At 46.2% G+C, this 24,617-nt stretch overlaps 1 protein-coding gene across 1 annotated transcript in view; it reads right to left on the bottom strand.

The window, feature by feature from the left end:
• Window positions 1-8,051: 8,051 nt before the first annotated feature.
• tmem104 (transmembrane protein 104) overlaps window positions 8,052-24,617 on the bottom strand; it is a 58,557-nt gene continuing 41,991 nt past the window's right edge. Inside the window, exon 10 of the mRNA XM_083897118.1 lies at window positions 8,052-9,179. Within this exon, the coding sequence (XP_083753244.1) occupies window positions 8,416-9,179 (764 nt within the window). The 3' untranslated portion in view covers window positions 8,052-8,415. The remainder of the gene's footprint in view (window positions 9,180-24,617) is intronic.

The following is a 24,617-nucleotide window of genomic DNA, read 5'->3' as shown; positions in this document are numbered from 1 at the left end:
AACCCTTTACCCTGGAGCTCCACACCCAGGCTTCCACAAAGTGGGGAACATAGGACCTTTTTTGGGAAAAATGGGGAACATCGGACCCCTGGTTTACCCTCACCATCCATTCGGCTCGCACTCACACATCCACCGGAAACCTATGAAAGTTTATCGTACTGTTGTACGGAGACTAATTTGTACAAAGCGGTTCACAACAACAATGTAGAGCTCATGTTCTGACTTTTTGATACGATAACCGTCTCTCTTGTATCCGAAATCCGCTAATTTTTACGAGTAAAATTGACTCTACGACTTAGCACCTTCACTAGCTTCTTCGGGAAATCACAACAACAACAACACGATCTACCGGAAGCAGCCCAGCGCACCGGAAGCCACGGTTGCTGGGTGGAAGTTCCATTGTGCACGGAGCCTATGGCGTCTTCCATACAGTATATAGTCTATAGAGGCTCCGTTTGTGTGACATGAGGAACTAAAGCTCTACAGAAAATCCTCTGCTTCCAGTGAAAAGGTTCTGATGGAGTTCACAGCAGTGATGAACTGCTCCAGAGTTCACGGCTCTCAGGAGGACCACAGGCTGGTTCCTTGGTTTGCCTCAGAGGTCTTGGACTGAATAATAAAGGGCTGGTGTGAGAGAGAAGAGCTTCACACGCCTGAAGCTCTAACACCGTTATTCACAGTATCTAACAGACGTTTGCCCACAAACCTGCAGCAGCAGCAGCAGCAGCAGCAGCAGCAGAGGGAGGTGGAGACAGAAGGAACAGATGGTTCCAGATGAAAGACGGTGGTGAGGTGAGGGAGATGCAGTTGGTTGAAATGCAGCCTGAATCTTAAGTGACGCCGCTGTAACATTTCAAAGTGGCAGCTTGAAACATCTGGAACCTCGAGTCCATTCCCGTGAGGAAAGTTTCACTTCGTACGTCTCTCAGCGAATCAAAGACGATGCAGACGCGACAAATACGTCCATTCATGTACGTCCGATCTGTGATGCAGCGCTGAGGAGGAAGAAGAAGAAGAAGCTGAGTCTGAGGACAGATACGTAAAAGTCACACCTGTAAATATTTAATCGTAGCTTCGTGACCTTGTCCGTGCAGAGATTGAGACGACGAGGCGATCGATTCCCCGTTTGCTGAGGCAGACGCGACCTGAGGCCGTGGATCATCTGCAGGAGGAGGCTGACAGATCTGAATCTGCTCAGACAAACACCGTCACACATGAAGCCAAAGTATGAATGTGAAAATACTGAATCGTCTGCCGTCAGCGCTCTGCTCGCGACCTCGGGATCGTAAATAACGAGACGAAGGGAGACGTCGTCGTCGTCGTGAGTGATGATCAGATGTTTCCTCTGTTGCACTCGGTGTTATTTAACGCTAAATAAACTCAAAGTTTTTTCAAACAAAATTCCTGCAGGTGATTTCACCTCAGTGACAGAACTGAGACGAGGAAGAGGATTTCAGGAGCATAATCATAGACTTAAGTTGGCTTAGATTTTACGAGATGAGACTTTTTATAAATCTGTCTTCGAGTCGTTTAGGAGGTAATTCGAAGTCATTTCCATGTCTTTACGGGCTGATTACAGATCAGATTCTCTCTCTCTCTCATTCTGAAATAATATGACAAATATTGCACATTTTTGAAGCACACTTTTCTTTCCCTTTCGTTCGCATTTTTAAACCAAGCTTCGACGATAGCTAAGATATTTCATACAATTATCAGGTTCATTTTTGTCACAGCAGAGCGGAAACCAGACACACATCACAAATAAGCTGGGAATTAACTGAATAATTCTGTTATTAGTCAGAAACGCACGTGTTTCTGTGGAAGTGAACTCCCTGTGGGTCACCACCAGGGGGCAATTCAGATGTTTCGCCCTGGAGAGCAAGAACTTTGTTAGAATGGAAGTCGGGGAGAAAATGAGCGTCTTCTTCTCACTGTTAGCTCTTATTCCACAGACCACGGTGTTCATCATGGTCATGAAGCTGCTCTCAGATCTGCTCTGTCGTGAGGTTGAAGAGCCGTTTCCTTATCGTCTTCTTCATCGTCTCTCTTGTTCGTCATCTTTGAAGATTGAGATCTCCAGGACTCATCTGGACACATCCACAGCTCCTCTCTCCTCCTGACTCGACCACAGTCGTCTGGTTGGTTGGTTGGTTGGTTACGGTGTGAGCGGAGTTCTTCGTTGAGGTCGAGCAGCTTCCTGTCTGAGTGTTTATGAATGACGGGGGAGCTGTGGGTCTGTTAACCGGACAGGCGTCGACAGTCTCTGGTTCCAGTGAAGTGTTTTTCTCGGCGAAGCAGCGAACTGACAGCAGACGGCGAGGCTCGTCGACCCGGGAAAGCTGTAATAGAGAGCTGAGCCCTCATCGCACAACTGTCAGTCCCACACAGATGGAAAATCTCTGGATGACAATCTCATTTCCCCCCTCATGTGCTTGAAAAGCCAACAGTCTGGATCGACACCTGGAGAGGAAAGTTCATCCTCACAGATACAAACAAGAAGCAGCAAAACAAGCTGTGTGGACTTTTCTTTGTGCTAATTTAAAGTGGAACTAGACCTGAAGTTCCAATTAATGCTGTTAAGCTTTATGCTTTTTAGTGTGTATCTGCGTCATTACCTTGTTTATGAAGCCCTGAAGGTTCTAAACAAACAGTTCAGTCACTGCTGAGAACGCTGTGTTTTATTGTAATCTCAGGCTCAGCGAGATCTCTGAAAAAACCTGGTCCGGTTACGTAAACAGCGGTTCTCCTGAACAGCAGATCCTCCTGCACTAGTCCGGGCACATCCGGCTGCGTACATTGAACCTCAGAAGAATAAGAATAACCTCCGTTGTGGAGGTGTTTCACGAGCGACAGTGTCTTCTGACTCTGGGTCTGACTCCGGGTCAAAGGTCGTCAAAGGGACTGAGGCGGGGAGTCGTGAAGAAGCTATTTTTAAACACTGTTAAAACAATGTTTTGATAATGAGGAGCAGTGCATCCACCGGTCCAGAGGGGGGAGCTGTGCTTCTGAGAGCGGGTGTGCTGAATATACTGACCAATCACAAGACTGGGTGAGAGAGTTGAGTCTCAAATCTCGCGGCTGGGAAACAGAGTCAGAAAAGAGGATTTCTATCGGCTCGTTTACAGCAACTAGGAGGTTTTTGAGCATGAATAATCGGTTCCATTAGACATTCGGTGGCGTCTTCTGATTTGAACTAATGATCCTGTAGTCTGAGGGATTAACGGACGCATCTGTTAACCCTTATATCACAAACTGTCAGCTTTACACAACGAGCAGAACCCCCGCAACAACCAATGAGAGCGAGTTCTCCCGGAAAACGGATGTTGCGTACTTTAGTGTAGAAACGAAACATGGCCGACTGCAGCGCGACGAGGACGAATGTGAAGTGAACGATTTAGGGCAACAGCTGCTAAACTGACGACGCCCACGGTCTCGCCTCCACGACCATTTACAGTCTGAAGTCACGTTAAATCCTTGGAAGAGTCCGTTCGGTCTGTGGTGTCTCACTTTAAGCCCAACGTATACTTCTGCGTAGGTTACGCAGACCTCTCTAACACGAAATGTTTTTTAAGTGTCCGTCAATTCGTCAAGGGACAACGGAGACGGCGAGGGCTGCTATTGGTCCTCAGGACAGGCCGAGATAACGCTGCTCTGTGCCGGCCACAGAGGCGGAGCTGATCACCGCCGACAACGTCGCTACCAAACTATAAATACGTCACATCTTAACACACACAGCACATGTTTAGACTCTAAATGGATCATTTCTGGCCTCAGATTATCTTAAAACTGCGTTCCGTGACACAGAAAAGTGAGAAACGGCCACTGTTTCAACAACAACAACAGTCTTTCTCTCTCGGACGCCATTGCTCACTGTAGCCAAAAGCACAACAACCTTGCGTAGCGACCCCTACTGATCGGCCGGGAAATTGCAGTGCGTCTCCGTGGTTACGCAGTCGGACTTTACTTTAACATCCTCAGGAGGAAAAGCAACAATCTGCCCAACGCGGCTTAAATGTCTCCTCCTCCTCCTCCTCCTCCTCTTGAGTTCTCCTCAGCGTCCTCGTAGCTCGCCGTGTCGCTTTAATGCATTCGTGTTTACATCTCGCAGCAGCTGCTTTTACTGTGGTGAGGTGAGCGTTCGGTGTGGTCGCACGGAGGGAACATGGTGATGAGCCACGAGCGGGACTGAGAACAGTGACCCCGACGTCTGCTGTTGCTGCTGCTGCTGCTGAAGCTGCTGCTGCTGCTAATGATGATGATGATGATGATGATGATGATGATGATGAGCGCCTGATAGAGACATCATCGCTGACACCACATCACCACACACACCTGTGGGGGCAAACACCTGAGAAAGAGCCAGAGTTAATACATCCAGTAATAAAGCTGTGGGTCACAACTGCAGATGGTGTGTGTGCATGTGTGTGTGTGTGCGTGTGTGCGTGTGCGTGTGTCAAGGACAATCTTGGCAGAAACTCTCCGACCGTGCAGAATTTCCATAAAAAGGCGAAGCTGGAAGTGAACTTTCTGCCTTTTCACCTGATAAACTGAATAATGGAGGACAGAGAAATTGCCGAAGTTATAAATAGATGAAGGAATTAAGAACAAACCCTAACTTGATTTAGGTCAGAACAAATGACTCTGTATAATTATTCATAAATGAATGAATGAATGAATAATTATACATGAAAGAGCATTTATTTCAGCATCAGCGTGATTGATTCAGTTATTGTACATTAATGTGATTTCTCTCACGACTTCTCTGTTTTATAAACTTACCTCGTGACAAACTGACAAACTCACCAAAGCAGCAGCTGCTTGTTCTCAGACATGAAAAGCTGTTAAATGATCAAACGGTAAAAGATTATTCTTACGATATCAAGCAGACGTAGATGTAACTTGGTGTGAAGAGCCTGACCTTTGGTCTGTCTTACAGGGGGGTGCCAGCAGGGGGCGCACACAGCTCTGAACTGACTGTGTGGTCAGTACTTTGTAAATATTTGTAAACACAAAAGAGTTTTCTGCTTATAACCACAGTTATAAGAATTAGAATTATTTAAAAAGCCAATGTGGAAGATTCTATCCAATAGGCATAAATGGAATAAAAAATATTTTAAAAAATCAAATGTGCAAATTTATGATTTTAAAATCAATCTTTCTTTACCTTAAAAACAAAAAAAACACTTTATACAAAATTTAAAGAAATGATTCAAAACAACAACATAATTACAAGATAATTCTGGGAAACCAAACCCTAACCTCCTCAAGCCCAAAGACTTTGGTGACGGTCTCGGAGGAAACTGACTCTTCTGTAAGAACAATCCCAAAAGTCACTGTGGTAAATCTACGGAAGCCCGTGAGGAGCCACGGCGGCCGACAACCCGTTTAAAACCATTCACATGAATTTAGTCATTTAGTCAACAAAGGAGGACGTCCAGCAGCTCTTTTTCTCTTCTGTGAGAACAGACTGTGGACGTTTAAACAAACATCACAAGGTTTTTCTGACGCCCAATCACCATTTAACTGAAGGGAGAGCGGTTAGGGACAGTTGTTTTGGTACAATGCAAAAAAAAAAAAACATACCATAATGTACCAAACCTACAGAAGAGGATTAGGGCCACAGGAAAAAAAAATATTTGAATTCTGAGTTTGAAAGTCTTAATTCTGATAATATTGTCAGAATTCTGAGAATAAAGTCAGAATTCTGAGAATAAAGTCAGAAATCTGAGAATAAAGTCAGAATTCCGAGTTTTAAGGTCAGAATTCTGAGTATAAAGTCAGAAATCTGAGTTTAAAGTCAGAATTCTGAGTATAAAGTCAGAATTCTGATAATAAAGTCAGAATTCTGAGTTTTAAAGTCAGAATTCTGAGTTTAAAGTCAGAAATCTGAGAAAAAAGTCAGAAATCTGAGAAAAAAGTCAGAATTCTGAGTTTATAGTCAGAATTCTGAGTTTAAAGTCAGAAATCTGAGTTTTAAAGTCAAATTCTGAGTTTTAAAGTCAGAAATCTGAGTTTTAAAGTCAGAAATCTGAGAATAAAGTCAGAATTCTGAGAATAAAGTCAGAAATCTGAGTTTTAAAGTCAGAAATCTGAGAATAAAGTCAGAATTCTGAGAATAAAGTCAAATTCTGAGTTTTAAAGTCAGAATTCTGAGAATAAAGTCATAATTCTGAGTTTTAAAGTCATAATTCTGAGTTTATAGTCAGAATTCTGAGTTTAAAGTCAGAAATCTGAGAAAAAAGTCAGAAATCTGAGAAAAAAGTCAGAATTCTGAGTTTTAAAGTCAGAAATCTGAGTTTAAAGTCAGAATTCTGAGAAAAAGTCAGAATTCTGAGAATAAAGTCAAATTCTGAGTTTTAAAGTCAGAAATCTGAGAATAAAGTCAGAATTCTGAGAATAATGTCAAATTCTGAGAATAATGTCAAATTCTGAGTTTTAAAGTCAGAATTCTGAGTTTTAAAGTCAGAATTCTGAGTTTTAAAGTCAGAATTCTGAGTTTTAAAGTCAGAAATCTGAGAATAAAGTCAGAATTCTGAGTTTTAAAGTCCAAACCATCCGCATATTTTGAGTCTTAATGATACTTACAGGCCACTGTAGGTTCTCCCACATGTTTAGAGTTCGGTGTGAGGTCATGAACACTGAGCTGCAACATGCTGCCAGATCCTACACACTGTACCTTTAATGATGGAGGAACGTGACAGAGACGGCAGAGACATTTAAAAAGGCACAGAGACGGAAACATCAGGGCAGAAACTGACTTCATAAACACAGACAAACGTCAGCAAACGTTGGCAGAGAAAGTGCAGCCGCACTCGGTCCAGACCGACGGTTTCCCCCCACAGCGGCCACTGAGCAGCTGTACATCACCGTTAAGTTGTCAGGCGATGGGCGACGTGATCGATGCAGCGACGCCTGCCAGAGTCGTGAAAGAGGAGGCGGCGGCGGTAAAAGAGCGGAGACACCGGCCTGAGCATCAACGACTGCTGATAAACAGAGACGGAGCTCTTCCCGGAGGCGTGTCCGTCCTCTCCCGAAGATATCACGCCAACGTCTGAAGTGATGCTATTCCTCATTTCTTCTCCTACTTTCCGTTATTTAGCTGCGTCGACGGCGACCGGCGGCAGTGCTGAAGCGACAGGCTCTCACTCTCGTCGCCGCTCGGCTCGTTCGCATATTTTTATTGGAACGTTCCGCGCTGAAGGTGCAGTCACTCATTCTGCAAACGCGCCGAGCGGAGCGGCGAACGAATGGCATCCGACAAACCGCCCGACGCGTTTTAAAACATTCCTGCACTTTGTACGAGCGCGTTCTAAAGGAGCTTGAAGCTCAGTGATGTATTCCGCAATTGGTTTCTAGAACACGTTTTATCCAATTAGCTGAAATCCTCTGCGTGTCCCGAAGTTCTGAGTTCAACAAATCAAATCATTTGCTCGTGTACCCATCACCTTAAAGTGATAGTTCGGAATTTTGGACATAAGACCTATTTTCCAACTCAGCCGGTGTGATGGAGGATGGACGTTTTCAAGAAATTTCATTCAGTTCTTCTAGTTGCCGAGTTCGCTGATGCTATGGCTAGCGCAAGTCAATGGTACAAGTTAGCATGGCATTAAAAACACTCATACCGACTCCACAGTGCACCCGAGGCAAATCGATTGTAACGGCAGACTATCGATGTACATATCTGTGTTGATAGAATGTTTGAAATAAAACCAACTTGCAATTTGAAGGATTTATGTCTCAGCAGCAGCAGCAGCAGCAGCGCGTCATACTTGAAGTATAGTGCTGAGAAAGTAGTCCCTCAAAAATTCATGCGATGCGACATTAGTTTTGTTTCAAATATCATTCCAAAAAAACGTCTCCAGACGTCTCCATCACACCGGCTGAGTTGGAAAAAAGGTCTTATGTCCAAAATTCCGAACTATCCCTTTAATCTTGACGTCGGAGTTTTGGCAAGAAAATCTATCCATTGGTTGCATCGTAATCTGCTCGTTAGAGAGAATTCCCAGACTCCTCCTCCTTCCCATTCCCTTTCACATAAAACATTTTCCGATATCTATCGTATAAAAAAGAGGATTTCAACGAATAAAACGTTGAAGAAACCAACGACGGACGCGAACGTTAAAGATCTTTGTGGAAACCTGAGAGCGTCAGGTGTTTGTAGACAAAAGATGATTTTAATAAATTCCCTTTTCATTATTGTTGTGCACTCGTCCAGATTTCAGAATGAAACATAAACAACTTGACATTTGGTCCCTTTGATTGTGATAAATGACTCTTCATTACATAACAACCTATGCAACAAAAGTCCCGTAAAAAGGCACACTGTCCAATCAGCAGCGAGTAAGGCCTCGAGTTCACCGACAGAGAAACCGGCCCAAAAGATTAAGATTAAGAGTTTAACGAGTGGAAGTCGTCTCATTTCTTAGTGTCGGTCAGGATGATGTTGGCCGTGACGAACATGAGGCAGGAGACGGCCCAAAGCACGACAAACCACACCCAGAAGGCGTGGCGGAAGGGGGACCGGTGCTTGTTGACGGCGTCTCTGCCCATCACGGGCTCCAGGTGGCGTCTGGAGAAATAAACGAGACAGGCCGGGATAATGTACTGGATCCCTGTGCCGGCGTACGCTCCCGTGATGCCGACCAGCGACTCCAGGTTGTGGGTGCAGAAGGCCACCACCACTGGGGGCACCAGGGTAATGAGCGGGAACACAACGCGGTCCACCACCCACGGGTAGGTGCCGCCGTCCCGGTGGAACAGCGTCTTCCAGTTGTTGCACAGCGTGACGGCGATGATGGGGAAGTTTGTGCTGATGGTGAAAACCGGGAACAGGCCGAGGAAGTAGCGCAGCACGGGGACGTCCAGCACGCCGCAGTTGTCGGTGAAGTTCAGCGTGTACATGTCGTGCAGCAGCGAGCTGTCGAAGCAGAAGATGGCGGTGAACGACAGCAGGACGTAGAAGCACAGGATCAGGACGTAGTCGGCCAGCACCAGCCTGCCCACGTGCTTCTTGTCGGAGATGGGCGTCACCAGCGAGGGCAGGGAGTGCTGGCACATGAAGGAGTAAACGCAGACCCCGAACAGGTTAGGGACGCCGGATAAGGAGGCGACCGGGGGTTGGCCCTCACCGCGGTGTTTGCTGATCCGGATCAGAGCCAAGATGATCATCATGGTGAACGCTGCGGAGAGAAGAAGAAAGTTATCAGAAAACAAGTCTACAGCAGAGAAAAGGCCACATTATACTTCTCCGACAGCGTCACCACGGAGACGACTCGAGCCTTCATACTTCTGCGTCGTGGCGACGGATACGCGCTGCAATTTCCCGCCCCGATCAGTAGGGGTCGCTGTTTCAACAACAACAGCGGCCGTTTCTCACTTTTCTGTGTCACGGAACGCAGTTTTAAGATAGTTTGAGGCTAGAAATTGGCCATTTAGAGTCTAAACATGTGCTGTGTGTGTTAAGATATGACGTATTTATAGTTTGGCAGCGGCGTTGTCGGCGGTGATCAGCTCCGCGTCTGTGGACGCTCGGTGCTCACTGTGAGCCGGCAGAGAGCAGCGTTAGCTCGGCTCGTCCTGAGGACCAATCGCAGCTCTTGCCGTCTCCGTTGTCCCTTGACGGAGTGACGGACACATAAAAAATATTTCGAGGCTCGAACACAGGAAATGTAGTTTATGGTCAACACGCCTTAAAGCAGCATAGACCTATTTTAACACAGATTTTTAAGACCAATTAATCACTCACGGGCCACAAAAAATGACGTGGCGGGCCACATCTGGGCCCCGGGCCTTGAGTTTGGGCCCTGCTCATCTTTCATGATTTTCTAAATAATTCTCAGCGTAATAGACCTCGACCTCACACTAGTTTCACTTCAGCTATAGGGAGACATTTTGAATTCTCGGTGATGCTGTTTCTGTCCAAAACCACAGCAATCCAGCGCCGCAGCGCCTCGCGTGGATTGATTTCGTTCTCTCGGAGCGGAACACCCTTGTCGCACGAACATCGGCCGACAAATTTCACGGCGCGATGTGAAGTCACCGCAGCCAGGTGAAGACTCCGCCCCCTCCACCCTCCCCCCTCCACCATCCCCCTCCACCCGCTATTCCTCCCCCTCATCGCATCTCCGATTGATTTCTGATGACGCCTCCCTGGAGCGTATCTAAAGGACACCTGCGAGCGTGGCCTGCTGTCCTGTTATGTGCTGACAGTCATGTGACACAGTAATCCGTTTCACCTCCACACACACACACACGCACTCACACACACACACTCTTTATCAGCCCCCACACAGCAGCTAGTCAAAGCCCTTGGATGGACTGCAGCCAGCCCTTCAACTTTCATCACTGGGAGTCGTTTAAATGTGGGTTGACATTCAGGAAGTGACTGTGATTTGCAGAAAATTATTCTATACGAGAAAATTCCAGCATTTGAGGAGCGGTTGAAAAGCGTAAGATCCCAGCTGCTGTTGAGGGAGATGATGTTTCAGAGGGTCAATCAGGGTCTCTGCAGGTTTCAAAAAGTCAAATTTAAGACGTTTTAAGACTTTTTTTTAAGACCATAATGAATACAATTTAAGACCCATTTCAAATACATACCGGCAAAAAAGTACATAAGACATGAAGGAAAATTGGAGCCATAAATCATTGAACTTGCACTTTGGCTCAGCTGTGGGCTTTCATTAAGTTTTCTCCGCTGCAATGCTAAGCTGTAACACACCGCACAGCCGCGGCGCGTGCACAGCACACTAGCTAGTGGTGCTCGATAAATTCTCCCCGGGCAACACAGGCGGACTAGTTTAGTTCCGTGTTATAGTTATTGTTGTTATCGCATCCTCAAAAATAGAAACATTTCAAAGCGAGACTGAAGTTTATGCATGTTTTAAATAAAAGTAATGACCTTTCAAAATTGTATTTAAGACCTTTTATGAGATTTTAGGAGAATTTAAGACATTTTAAGGCCTTAAATTCAAATTCTTGGATTTAAGACTTTTTAAGACCCCGTGGATACCCTGGTCAACAATGCGGCACGTCCTGGAGTTCTGTTGCACTTCCTGTTTCCAGCTCAGGGTCACGGTGCTTTATCAGGGTTGAGGGGAAGGTGAAGACTTAAACAAGCTCCATTAATCAACTCCCGCGAGCTGAAATTCATTCCAATTATCAGGAGGCGAAGGACTGTACAACGGGAAGGAGAAAGCACGGGAGAGTGAGGCGCGGACAACGACAGTATTATCACGATTATTATTATTATTACTTATAGAAGGAGTTAGGGAAGACACAAGGTTAGAAAAGTTAGAGCAAAACAAAGAAATAAGCAATAAAGTCAAAACAATAACTGAGCAGTGGTCAAACCACAAACATAAAATATAATTCTAAAAAAAAGCCTCAGGCCTCAACAGAAAACCCAGACTTTTTTTATTTTTAAATCACAAGCAGAGACGAGAAATGCAAAACAGCCCAAGGACCGAAAAACACAGGAAAGATTGAAAAACAAGAACGATTAACTTGACTTTGTGACGTAACAGCGACGCGAAACTGCGAGAGTTGTGTGTTTAAAGGGACACTGTGTAGTATTTATGGGTTTATATAACCCAAAATCCACTTTTTTATACATATTATGTGCTCCTGCATTGTCTAGTCGCTGTATAATAGTTTTTGTTTCATTTTCGTAGTGTTTCAAAAAGTCATGTAAAATAACATGGTCGCGGGCCGCGGTTGCATAGCCACTGTTAGCAGAGAGACGCCATGTTTCTACGGGAGCCTGTAAGGACAAACGCGAGAGAACAAATCAAGCGTCTCTTTACTTGTAGCGTCAAGTCCCGCCTCCTCTCTCTCCGCTTTGTCTGCTACGGCCGTGGTAGCTCCGCCCTCTCCCTCACCTCACGAACCTCATCTGCTGACACGGAGAAAGACGACGAGGACGACATTTGACCAGCTGAGGACACCGTAGCGCTCAGGGAAGGGAGGGGGTGAGCAGAGGAGCAGTTCTTTGTTGTAAATTTCAGCCTCTCCTCTAGATGGCACTATAAACTACTTACTTCACCTTTAATGCATCGTTGGCCTCCGTCCAGTGTAATCTGTGACTTTGAGCCGCAAAAACCTCCTCATTCTGACCTTTAAGAGACCGAGGAGGGCGACGAACGTGGGCAGTGGACCAAGATTCAAGGACAAGGACACGGAAGATACCAGGCTGCAAGTCACAGTCCATAATATCGTTTTAAAACACTTATATTTGTCCACGTTGTGGTAAATCCTCACGTTTCAAAGCTGAGACAAATCAGCATTCCTGTTCTCGCGTGACAAATAACTGCAGAGATGAAAGATCCGTCCTCGACGGTCCTTAAGCATCTTATCACAGCAGCACTCTGTCCATTTCTTCCCTAATGTGAACGATCATCCTAACGTGTGAACGGGCCGTCGCCTCAGCCCATCTGTTTGCTCCCCGCGCTCCGTCCATCATCTCACGTCCTGTGAAACAGAAGCTTCAGCTGAAGAACTCGCCTGGTCCCTGAGAGGAAAAGGCTGAAGGAACGACAGAAAAGACCATTTCCTCTTCTTTTCACACCAAGACTCGCAGGACGGAAACAAGCGGGGGGAGTTTTAATTAAAAATACCTCGGGGCGGCGGGACGCCTTTCCACGAGTCAGGCCGAGATTAAACCGCTGTGAGAGAGTCTGTGATAAAGTAGAACAATGTCTGCCGTAGTGGTACGCTCCTAGTTAAATGAGAGGTAATAACTAAACGATGCTCCCCAATCCCAAACCTTCAAAAACCTCCTAGTTGCTGTAAACGAGCCGATAGAAATCCTCTTTTCTGACGCTGTTCCTGAGCCGCGATGTTTCAGACTCAACTCTCTCACCCAGAAGACATACTGTGTTGTGATTGGCCAAAACTATTCAGCACACCCGCTCTCAGAAGCACAGCTCCCCCCTCTGGAACGGTGGATGCACTGCTCCTCATTATCAAAACATTGTTTTAACAGCGTTTATAAATTGCTTCTTCACGACTCCCCGCCGCAGTCCCTTTGACGACCTTTGACCCGGAGTCAGACCCAGAGTCAGAAGACACTGTCGCTCGTGAAACACCTCCACAACGGACGTTATTCTTCTTCTGCGGTTCAATGTACGCAACCGGATGTGCCCGGACTAGTGCCCGGAGCAGGAGGATCTGCTGTTCAGGAGAACCACCGTTTACGTAACCGGACCGGGTTTTTTTCAGAGATCTCGCTGAGCCCGAGATTACAATAACAAACACAGTGTTCTCAGCAGTGGCTGAACTGTTTGTTTAGAACCTTCAGGGCTTCGTAAACAAGGTAATGACGCAGATACACACTAAAAAACAGCATTAAGTGGAACTTACAGTCTAGGTCCGCTTTAAAAAACCCATTAAAGCAGAACATCTTTCTTTAGGTGACCAGCGGCAGCAGAATCAGTCGTCTTAGTCCCGACGTTTGTCAAAGGAACTGAAAGCGTCTGCAGATCGTAGACGGGAGCTAAACACGGTAGCAACAAAGCTGCTCGAAGCTTTTAACAAACGTGGAATAGCAACACAAGAGACACGACTAATCACACCTGCAGCCGTCAATCTCAACAATACCATCAAGTCAGGCCGTATCAGCTCACAGTCGACTTCTTTATTTACGCAGTCAATCCAGGCTACGCAAATAATCTCCGTCTCAGGGTCTCCGCAGGTTTCAACAAGTCAAATTTGAGACTTTTTAAGACTTTTTAAAGACCATAATGAATACAATTCAAGACCCATTTCACATCCATACTGGTAAAAAAAAAGTACAAAAATTGGAGCCACAAATCGTTGAACTTACACTCACCCATCTTATGCAAGCAATTCAGCTTAGCTGTGGGCTGTCATTAAATTTTCTCCACTGCTATGCTAAGCTAAGCTGTGCAGACCGCGGCGCGCGCACAGCACGCTAGCTAGTGGTGCAATAAATTCTCACCGGGCAGCACAGGTGGCCCACTTTAGTTCCATGTTGTAGTTCTGTTATCGCATCCTCAAAAAGCGAGACTGAAGTTTATGCATGTTTTAAATAAAAGTAACGTTAATACTTTTTTAAGACCTTTTCAAAAAAAAGAGATTTTAGGAGAATTTAAGACATTTTAAGGCCGTAAATTCAAATTATTGGATTTAAGACTTTTTAAGATCTCCCGGATACCCTGCCGTCTACACACACAGTCAAAGTAAAGACGCCGGGCGACGCCAATCCCCGTTTCCTGGAGTCACTCACGGTTTGAGCAAAGACGTTGGACGACCTGGAAACTTCTAAAAAAAAAAAAAAGTCTCTACAGATTCCAAAGGCGATGCAGAACAACTCTGGCTACGAGAGTCGAGCGTCTTTGCAGGTGACGACAAACACAGCGACAGTTTCTAAAAGTCACGTTCACGCGGAACGTGGGCCTCAGGATATCGATGAGAGTGACTTTCCTGTCGCTTAAAGAGAAGAAGAAGAAGAAGAAGAAGAAGAAGAAGAAGAAGAAGAGATCTGTGGCTTCAGTCCGTCTGACATCAACACATCAACGTCTGCGGCAAACACTTCATCAAATTACATACTGTATATATAACCATGTTAAAGTGGATGGAGTGAATGTTGATGGATTGAAAGAAGACAAAAGTTAAGAATAGTGTTGTAGGGTCATTTGTCCACTTGGACGGACGACTTTGGCTCCTCCTCATCTGCAGCCTCCTCAGTAAAAGACTCAGATTCAGTCAAAACTCCAGCTCCATCACTGCTGCTCCACTATTCAAATACACCTGATAGATTTTCCTTTCTGAAACTAACAACAGTGTGTTTCATTTCTCCAAGACATGTTAACTGGAATAAAAAGACGCTACTTTTACTGCTAATTGCACTTCTGTCTCATTTGTTATGTTGTGTTATTTCGTCCATCGTGCACACGGTGCTGTGCATTTGTTATATAAAGACACGCTGCTACACCGTTTTTTTTGTGTGTTTGTGGAATACTGTGTAGATCGTCGTTATCGACTATTAACTTCCTGTTTATGGCAGACACAACCACAGTGTGCCTGATGTGCATTTTTGGACCACACAGCTTGTACATTACCGTTCAAAGGTTTGGACTCACTTAGAAATGTCCTTATTTTTGAAGGAAAAACCCTTTTTTTTTTTCAATGAATGTAACAGTAAATGAATCAGAAAGACTCTCTATACATCGTTAATGTGGTAAAAACGTCTGGTTTTAATGGAATATGTACATAGGTGTATAGAGGCTCATTTCCAGTGTTCTAATGGTACATTGTGTTTGCTGAAGGCTATTGGATGATGAGAAAACCCTTGAAAACCCTTGTGCAATGATGTTAGCACAGCTGGAAACAGTTTTGCTGCTTCTTTGACCAAAGCGCAAAATGATTCCTAATCTCGTCAATGTCTCGACTATATTTTCTATTCATTTCGCAACTCTTTTGATGAATAAAAGTCTGACTTTTAATGGAAAACACAACAAAAATTCTATATGTTACCCCCAAACTATAGAACGGTAGTGCACCTGCTCATAGAATGTTCTTCTTTACAGCGTAGAACGGCTGGAGCCTTAAATCCATTATTCAGTGACTGTTACGAATCAAACTGAAAGGAAGAAAACAACGTTCACCACCGCTCCTTTATTCTGTATTGACAGGGTGGAAAAGCCGCTTCAGGAGCCGCTGCAGCCTCCCTGATGTAGTTTAATCTGATGAAATCTGTGTCGCCCACACACACACACACACACACACACACACAAGCCAATCACAGCCTCCGTCTGTCCAAAGACCCTCCAACAAACTCCTTCATTCAGACGCAACGAGCCGCGTTCCCTCAGCAGAGATCCGTCAGGATGTGGTGATTAAATGTGCTCCGAACGTGACTGACTCGCTGAGCCTCGCCAACGCGCCGCACTGCACCTGACGCGCGAGTACAGTAACTGAGGAGATGTCGGCGCGCGTCGCGTCACAGGCAGCCGTCCATCAGCCTGTGATTTATGCGAGCAGCGCGAGGATGCGAGTGACCTTGGGGAGAAACGCTTCATCTTAACAACCATCCGGGGCAGAATTCTCTGCGGTTGCAAACAAAGCCGTGGCTGTTAAGCCGAGGCTGGCAGACGCTCTCAATACTCCGAGGAGTCGTCGACGGCCTGTGGAGGAGGACTCTTCAGCAGCCCTCTCAGAGGAGATGGCAATCCTGGACTCAATTTAATGGGTAGAAAATGGTGGAAGGTGAGAGGTGATCAATCTCATGTGCTGTTATGGGGGGTGGGCTCGCTTCCTCAGAGAGAATGACTGGGACGCTGGTACGTGAGGACTGCATCGATGATGGTGAGAAGGTCAAGGACACAGTGGCTGTGGTTTAAAAGCGGAGAAAGTGCATTCTAAGACCCTGTCCATTACCTCCCCTAACCCTACATTTTTACCCTAACCCTACATTTTGCGCGCTCTCGTGTAGGTGGAGCAATCGGAAATGTGATTTTTCCCTTATAATCAACCCTCAAAACGTAGTGAGCTCTGATGTGGGCGTAAAAGAAGTGGAGGATGAAATTACCCATGACGCTTTGCGAATTCAGCGAGCCGGCTGATATTTTTCAACAAAGATGGCGGCCACATCTGCCGAGGAACATTTTCGTTATAATATATTTTCGCAAATGAGCGCGTTACAATGTCAGAATTGTGTTGGGATGTGTTGGTTTGATACACATCCAAAGGACCGTTGAGCTTTGAACACAAATGTCAGAAAATAAGTGACGATTTATGAAAGCAGCTAGCTAACTAGCTAGCGAGCGGCTACCCGCCGAGCTGCATGACGGGCAAACGCTCCAGAAGCACTCTGCAAATAGCTGCTAGCTAGCTCTGCTACATGTGTGTAGTTTTGTCAGTGTGTGGATGTGTGTAGCGGCGTTCACTTGAACATTAATAGCCCGGACTTGTCAGATTTCAATCACATTCGTGATTTAGCGTTTTACGAGGAAGGAGGAAAAACAAACAGCTGATCCGCCGGATTTTTTTCCTAGAATGTGCTCCACCGGTGGAATTGTCAACATGTGACGTAGGTTAGCACGTTCGTTACGTTCACTACGCTAATTTGCATGTAGGGCCTAAGGGTGAATTCCAATTCCTTACTTAACCCTCAATCTCAAAAATGCTCTCCCTCTAGTCCAAGTTCTGCCCCGATTCTCAGAAAAATTAAGTTGAGGTCAAGTTTAAGGGCTGTATCGCCCTCAATATTGAGATTTTCCGAGACCACCCTTGAGAGCAAGGGCTACCCAGAATGCATTGCGTGTTTTCACATAACAAAGATGGCGTTGAAAGCAGCGAAACGAGTGCGATACAAGTGAAGTATTTTCTTTGTTAATAGAGATATAAAAATGATGAAAACCATTGTATTATCTTAGTTTAGGCCCATATTATGGATTACTGACGTCATTGTTGCGTAACATTTATTTTTATTTTACGATCTTTTGTCAATAGTCGGCCGGTGTGGTTTACTTTTCAATAAGTCGTGGTGTGTGGTAACTGTCAGCTGAATATTTGTATGAGTATCATCTTATAACTAACTGACAACCTAATAACTTGACTGAAATAAAATAATAAATAAATAATCCTGACGTAAATGCGTCCTTTTTTGGAGTTGACAGACTGGACGCAGCTTTCGCGTTATTCTGCCCCCTACAGTCTGAAGACGTATCTGCATTTAAGGGGTGTCCCATTTCTAAGTGACAAAATAACCCTCAACACTTGGTTTTGAGGCCAGTTAAGATTAAGGGTTAAGATTGGAATTGGAATTGGCCCAAAGTGAAGGTAGAGCACCGTCAGTCCAAACCTCTCCTCCCCTGGTGGTCGCAGAGCACAGCAAACATCCTATGATTCATTATGCGAGACGCTCCTCGAGCACTCTTAGATAATCTTGTTGGTAATTAGCGGCGTCGGCTCTCTGCCCGATTCTCACCGGGGGTTTTTCAGGATCCCTCGCTGCGTCAGAGCTGTCACTTCAAACGCATCAGGAGCGCTGCTGAAGCGGGATGCCACCGCAGCGCCGGGTGGGCGGCTGAGTGATAAGTGGCCGCTTCGCCTCCAGACAACTGCTGCGATCTCAGATAGGTTTTTATCGGTAAACACAGCGCAGAGCGGAGCAGCGCTGTTTTGGTTCACAGGGAAGAGGCTGACGAGAACTCCACCACAACAACAACAACAACACCGTCTTCACAGCTTCCTCAGACACAGCTCTGTAGAATATTCACAGAGAAGACGCTAAGCTGCCACCAAACCTCTCCTCCAGTCTCTGTGCTGATGAACAGTGACGTAGAAAAGCAATGTCCATACAAAGATTAAATATATAAGTGCAGAGAAAATCCATCCCTGCAGATTTTGGTGCCTTTCTGGATGAGGAGAGTGAATGACTCCCGATTGTTAAAATTCAGTCTAATGTAACGCTAAACTATGCGCAGTACACAGGTACGCTGGTTATTTGTAGCGCTGCTCTTTTCCTATAGTAAACAGACCGCTCCAGGTCCACTGTAGGCGCGCTAACTGCGCTAATGCAGCTAACTGGTAAGCGGTGCCTGGACTCTGGTGTCGCGTCACGTGGGCATGACGTCACGGGCGCCTTTTTCCGGGTCAGTCGTCATGGAAGCGCGCTGCGCGTTAGCCTAGCAATAGTGTTTTTACATTAAATCAATTGGATTGTGTAAATTCACGTTTTAATGTAGTACTAGACTACTGCGTAATATCAAATATAATATTGATGACTGTAGTGCGCTCACTTAGTCATGCTCTCTGCAGATCCTGCAGGCCGACGTGAATTTGAACAGATGTATAGACATGCTAGTAATGCTATTAGCAAAAATCTGCGTGGGGGGAAGAGTCAAAAAAACTCTGCTGCCATCTAGAGGTCGGAGGCTTTAGTAACGCAAAAAATACTTCAGATGACTCAGTGCGGTTTCGCACTATTAAATATTGAAATATTTAAGAAAGTGAATGACATCGTGATCAACAGGAAAAGGCTTGATACTGACAAGCTAAAAGGAGGGAATATCGCCACCTAGTGGAGCGGAGTCAGGAGTCTGTGACCGTGGCTGTGTGATCGTGCCGCTTTTTATTTGGACTGATACTTTAGCCCTTGGGCGTCACGGAGAGACGGAAAATAAATGATTTTTCTGAAAGGTAATTTCCACAGGACTTGTGAACTGTGCGGTTCTGGTGCACGGTTCATTGAGACGTGAGCTAACGGGCTCTGGACGACCTGAACTTTACACTCCACCGGTCCACAGGGTCCTGCTGACCTTCAACAACAATATCTCCCCCTCTTTATCCATTAACAATAGACAGCGAGGACAACTGTGCACGTTCCGTTCACTCTCTGAGCTCCTCGTGCCATGATGTCGTGGGATGGACAGAGGCAGCGTGTTTTCGGTTGTTCTGTCACATTCGTTTCGCGTAGTTTGTCTAAAAACATGAACAGCGCACCAAGGTACCGTTAGTGTCTCAGATATTGAAGGCGATGCCTCAGGTCGTTTACCCTCTGGCTATGGAAGGACGACTGCACAATCCCCTGTTGTTCTGTCACATTAAAATGTACTTTTAAAGGATATCATAAAGCGTACGGATGAGTCATTGGGGTCAGGAGTCCAAAACGACTCTGAGAGCGACTCCATTGAAAATGCCACAGTGTTACAGACAGAGGAGGAGCAGAGCGTCACAGCATCACTCATGTCTTATGGCTGAAAGGAAATAAATAAAGAAATAAATCAGGCTGAGTGGACACCAAGGTGACAACATTTGAGCAGCGACAACCATGACAAGGCCAGAGCCAAGGGGAGGAGGCAGGAGGAGGCAGGAGGAGACAGGAGGAGGCAAGAGGAGGCAGGAGGAGGCAGGAGGAGGCAGGAGGAGGCAAGAGGAGGCAGGAAGAGGCAGGAGTAGGAGGCAGGGGGAGGTAGGAGGAGGCAGGAGGAGGCAAGAGGAGGCAGGAGGAGGCAGGAGGAGGCAAGAGGAGGCAAGAGGAGGCAGGAGGAGGCAGGAGGAGGCAGGAGGAGGCAAGAGGAGGCAGGAGGAGGCAGGGGGAGGCAGGAGGAGGAAGGAGGAGGCAAGAGGAGGCAGAAGGAGGCAGGGGGAGGCAGGGGGAGGCAAGAGGAGGAAGGAGGAGGCAAGAGGAGGCAGAAGGAGGCAGGGGGAGGCAGGGGGAGGCAAGAGGAGGCAAGAGGAGGCAAGAGGAGGCAGGAGGAGGCAGGGGGAGGCAGGAGGAGGAAGGAGGAGGCAAGAGGAGGCAAGAGGAGGCAGAAGGAGGCAGGGGGAGGCAGGAGGAGGAAGGAGGAGGCAAGAGGAGGCAAGAGGAGGCAGAAGGAGGCAGGGGGAGGCAAGAGGAGGCAAGAGGAGGCAAGAGGAGGCAGGAGGAGGCAGGGGGAGGCAAGAGGAGGCAAGAGGAGGCAAGAGGAGGCAAGAGGAGGCAGGGGGAGGCAGGAGGAGGCAAGAGGAGGCAAGAGGAGGCAAGAGGAGGCAGGGGGAGGCAGGAGGAGGCAAGAGGAGGCAAGAGGAGGCAAGAGGAGGCAGGGGGAGGCAGGAGGAGGCAAGAGGAGGCAGGGGGAGGCGGGATGTGGATGTGTTCCAATAAAGTGAAATAGAAATAATGATCCTCTATTGTGTTTATAGCAGCAGCTAAAACGACACATCTAATGGTGACTTCTGCACAGTGCTGTATTGCTGTATTAACACCTTATGTAATCTTAATTCATGCTGTAATAGAAGTAGAATAAGGTTATGCAGAATAATGATTGCTAATAAAGGGCTAGTATGCTACTTATATGTGTAAGTGAATGGTGAGTATGTGTTAATCTAAAGTGTTTGATTAAACTTTGTTCACAAAACCAAACAAAGAATGTCAAACTAATGTTAAACTCACTGATAGAGACAGCACAACGGAAACTGCTGATCGTCTCTATAGACTTTGGTTTGGGTTGTGAGTGGATTTCAGAGCAAAAACACACTTCAGTTTCCTGTCGACTAAGGCTGTTACAGCTGCATGGAAGTGGCAAATATATTCTTAAGCTATGGTAGATTCTCGTGTCTAATGCTGATCAAAGAGCAGTTACTGACTCTGTGTGACTCATACAATCAGACTTCACAATACAACAAGTCTGAGTCTCATCCACATACAATACACTGAAAATAAAGGTTGGTGAGATGTTTCCAGCAGCTGTAAACCATCAGTCAAAGAACCTGTTTCACTGACGTTAAGTCACAACCTGCCGTTGCCGTGTAAACAGGGAGCATTGTGGGAGTTTGCAGCCACTTGCTACAGCGCGGTTACGGTCCTTCAGAGAGCGGCACGCCACTTTGAATCACCACTAACACCTCGTCGCTGTCAGAAAGGAGACGCAGCTACTGTATTTCTGCAGAGGAACTGTATTTCTGCAGAGGAACTGCATGTGAACAGCCCTGCAGCACGATTCTGCCGTAGTGAAGAAGCACTTTGGGAAAAAAAAAACAATCTACGGATGAGACGAGACGTCTTCACGACTTTCCTATGACATAATAAACACCGGCGTGACAAAAACTGTCTTTTTAAACCTGCTCCTGAAAGATAATTTTGTTTTATTACCCATTACTTTGCACTTCAAGTAAAATGAACGATTTATAATTCAATTTAAATGTAAAACAAATATCATGAGCCTCACTTTAGTGTGTTAGGAGCCACAGTTTGAGAACCACTGACCAACTTCCCTCTGACTAATGCTGTTCTGTTGGAGGAGATAAAGACTTTGAGACGGTGCTCAGACGACCTTGCAATCACCCCAGATACATTTTATGCACGCCTTAAGGCACGAGTCCACCGGGGCTTTTCCTCACACTGTTTCACACTCGTTTCATCAAGAAACACCAGAGAGTTTTCTGTCTCTGAAAATGATCCATTGTTTAAATGATGGTGACTTTTTTTTTTTTACCACGTCACAGTGGTTTTCACACGGCCGCCTGCGTCATTCACTTCAAATGTGTGACTTTGTGTTTGAATTTACCCATGTGACACAAACTTAGCAGGTGAGGTGATCAGTAAAGCTAAAACATGTGTTTTTGGTGCAGAAGAGTGAGTGTTTTTTAAAAAAAAACGTCAGTCTGGAAAGACTAATGGTGAAATAACACTGCTATCAGCGAGAATTAGCCTCCGTATCTTGACTGGTTCATGGCCACAGGGGGGCGCTCACAGAACAGTCTGTGTGTTAAAGGGACACTGTAGTATTTATGGGTTTATATGACCCAAAATCCACTTTTTCATACATATTATGTGCTCCTGCATTGTCTAGTCGCTGTATAATAGTTTTGTTTCATTTTCGTAGTGTTTCAAAAAGTCATGTAAAATAACATGGTCGCGGGCCGCGGTTGCATAGCCACTGTTAGCAGAGAGACGCCATGTTTCTACGGGAGCCTGTAAGGACAAACGCGAGAGAACAAATCAAGCGTCTCTTTACTTGTAGCTGAAGTCCCGCCTCCTCTCTCTCCGCTTCGTCTGCTACGGCCGCGGTAGCTCCGCCCTCTCCCTCGCCTCACGAACCTCATCTGCTGACACGGAGAAAGACGACGAGGACGACATTTGACCGGCTGAGGACACCGTAGCGCTCATAGAAGGGAGGGGGTGAGCAGATGAGCAGTTCTTTGTTGTAAATTTCAGCCTCTCCTCTAGATGGCACTATAAACTACTTACTTCACCTTTAAGGCCACAGTATAATTCTCCGACTGCGTAACAACGGAGACGCCTCCAGCCTTCGTAGCTCTCCGTCGTGGTGTCGGATACGCGCTGCAATTTCCCGCCCCATCAGTAGGGGTCGCTACGCAAGGTTGTTGTGCTTCTGCACACTAGGAAATCAAAGTACGAGACTGTACCTTTTGCTGTCGCTCCAGTTGCACCCTATCAGGGTACCAGCACTGTACCTCTCTCAGTGTGTACAGGTACATTTTTATCACGAGGGGTGCAGAAGTGTTTCTTTAGAGGTACAAACAAGCAGGTACACAATTTAAAGGTGAAGTAAGTAGTTTATAGCGCCATCTAGAGGAGAGGCTGAAATCTACAACAAAGGACTGCTCCTCTGCTCACCCCCTCCCTTCCCTGAGCGCTACGGTGTCCTCAGCCGGTCAAATGTCGTCCCCGTCGTCTTTCTCCGTGTCAGCAGAGACTTCCGCTACAAGTAAAGAGACGCTTGATTTGTTCTCTCGCGTTTGTCCTTACAGGCTCCCGTAGAAACATGGCGTCTCTCTGCTAACAGTGGCTATGCAACCACGGCCCCCGCGACCATGTTATTTTACATGACTTTTTGAAACACTACGAAAATGAAACAAAAACTATTATACAGCGACTAGACAATGCAGGAGCACATAATATGTATAAAAAAGTGGATTTTGGGTTCATATAAACCCATAAATACTACACAGTGTCCCTTTAACGGTACAGTGCTTGTACCGTGATCGGGTACAACTGGAGCGACAAAGCATTTGTACCTTTTTAGGTACAGTCTCGTACTTAAAAATTGTAGACGTGAAAGACTGAGGAGACGTGTCCGGAGGTGGTACGTACGTCCACTAAATGTACCCTGACCGATGGCCAATTTAACTTGTTCTTATTGGACCGACGAGCGACATGGACAAAGAAACTCACTTCAGGTTCTTCCGAATGTCGGCTGCAAACTGGATGAACTTCTACGCCGTGTGCTACCTCATATTAATCATCAGGGCACCCAGCACATGCCAGATGACGCCGCCCAGAGACTGGCTGAGGACCAATCGCAGCCCTTGCCTTCTCCTTTGACGGAGTGACAGACACTTAAAAATTATTTTGTGCAGCCGGAGACGACACAGAGGCTCTCTCCGACGGGCTCTCCTGCGACGTAGAGGTGGTCTCCGTAAACCGACGTAGAGCACTTTACGCAGGAGTATACATTGGGCTTCAGTACCTGGAAAACCCTTTAAATTCTCCATTATTAACATTATCAGTTAACATTTCAAGAAACACACGGCAAAATCGCAGCTTTCCGCTTGAGATTTGATCAAAAATGAGGTCTTAATCTAATTTTATCGTCTTCTTTTTTTTAATGCTGTGACTCAAATACACAGAGGAACCATAAAGTTGACTCTGGAGCCATTTTGAATCATTTGCCGGGTTCTGCAAAGAGCCACTACCGATCAATTACCCAGAGAGCTGTGGGAGGGCGAGGGCAGACGGGGGAGAGAGTGTGTGTGTGTGTGTGTGTGTGTGTGTGTGTGTGTGTGTGTGTGTGTGTGTGTGTGTGTGTGTGTGTGTGTGTGTGTGTGTGTGTGTGTGTGTGTGTGTGCGGACGCTACAGTGGTTGTGTGTTGCTTTTTCGAGGTGCGGGGGCGACGGCAGCGCCATGATTCAGTGGTGTTGTGATTTTAACAGCGGGGCCCAGGACGGCCGGTTTATTTTCATCCGACACGCCGTGAGTGACAGTCCAATCAAGGCCGGGACGGCCTGTCAGGCCTGTCAGGCTGAGCAACGAGCGGAGATGGGAACCAAAGACAGAGCAGGACCAATCCATGATGGACGGACCTGAGCGCAGCAGCCACACAGGCTGATGTGGGGGGTAAATATGTGAGGAGACATTAACCCGAATAGA

This window comes from Microchirus variegatus (genome assembly GCF_963457635.1).
Source record: "Microchirus variegatus genome assembly, chromosome: 10".
Lineage (NCBI taxonomy): Eukaryota > Metazoa > Chordata > Actinopteri > Pleuronectiformes > Soleidae > Microchirus > Microchirus variegatus.
The sequence above is the reverse complement of the archived record's forward strand: the minus strand, read 5'-3'. Positions and strand labels throughout refer to the sequence as shown.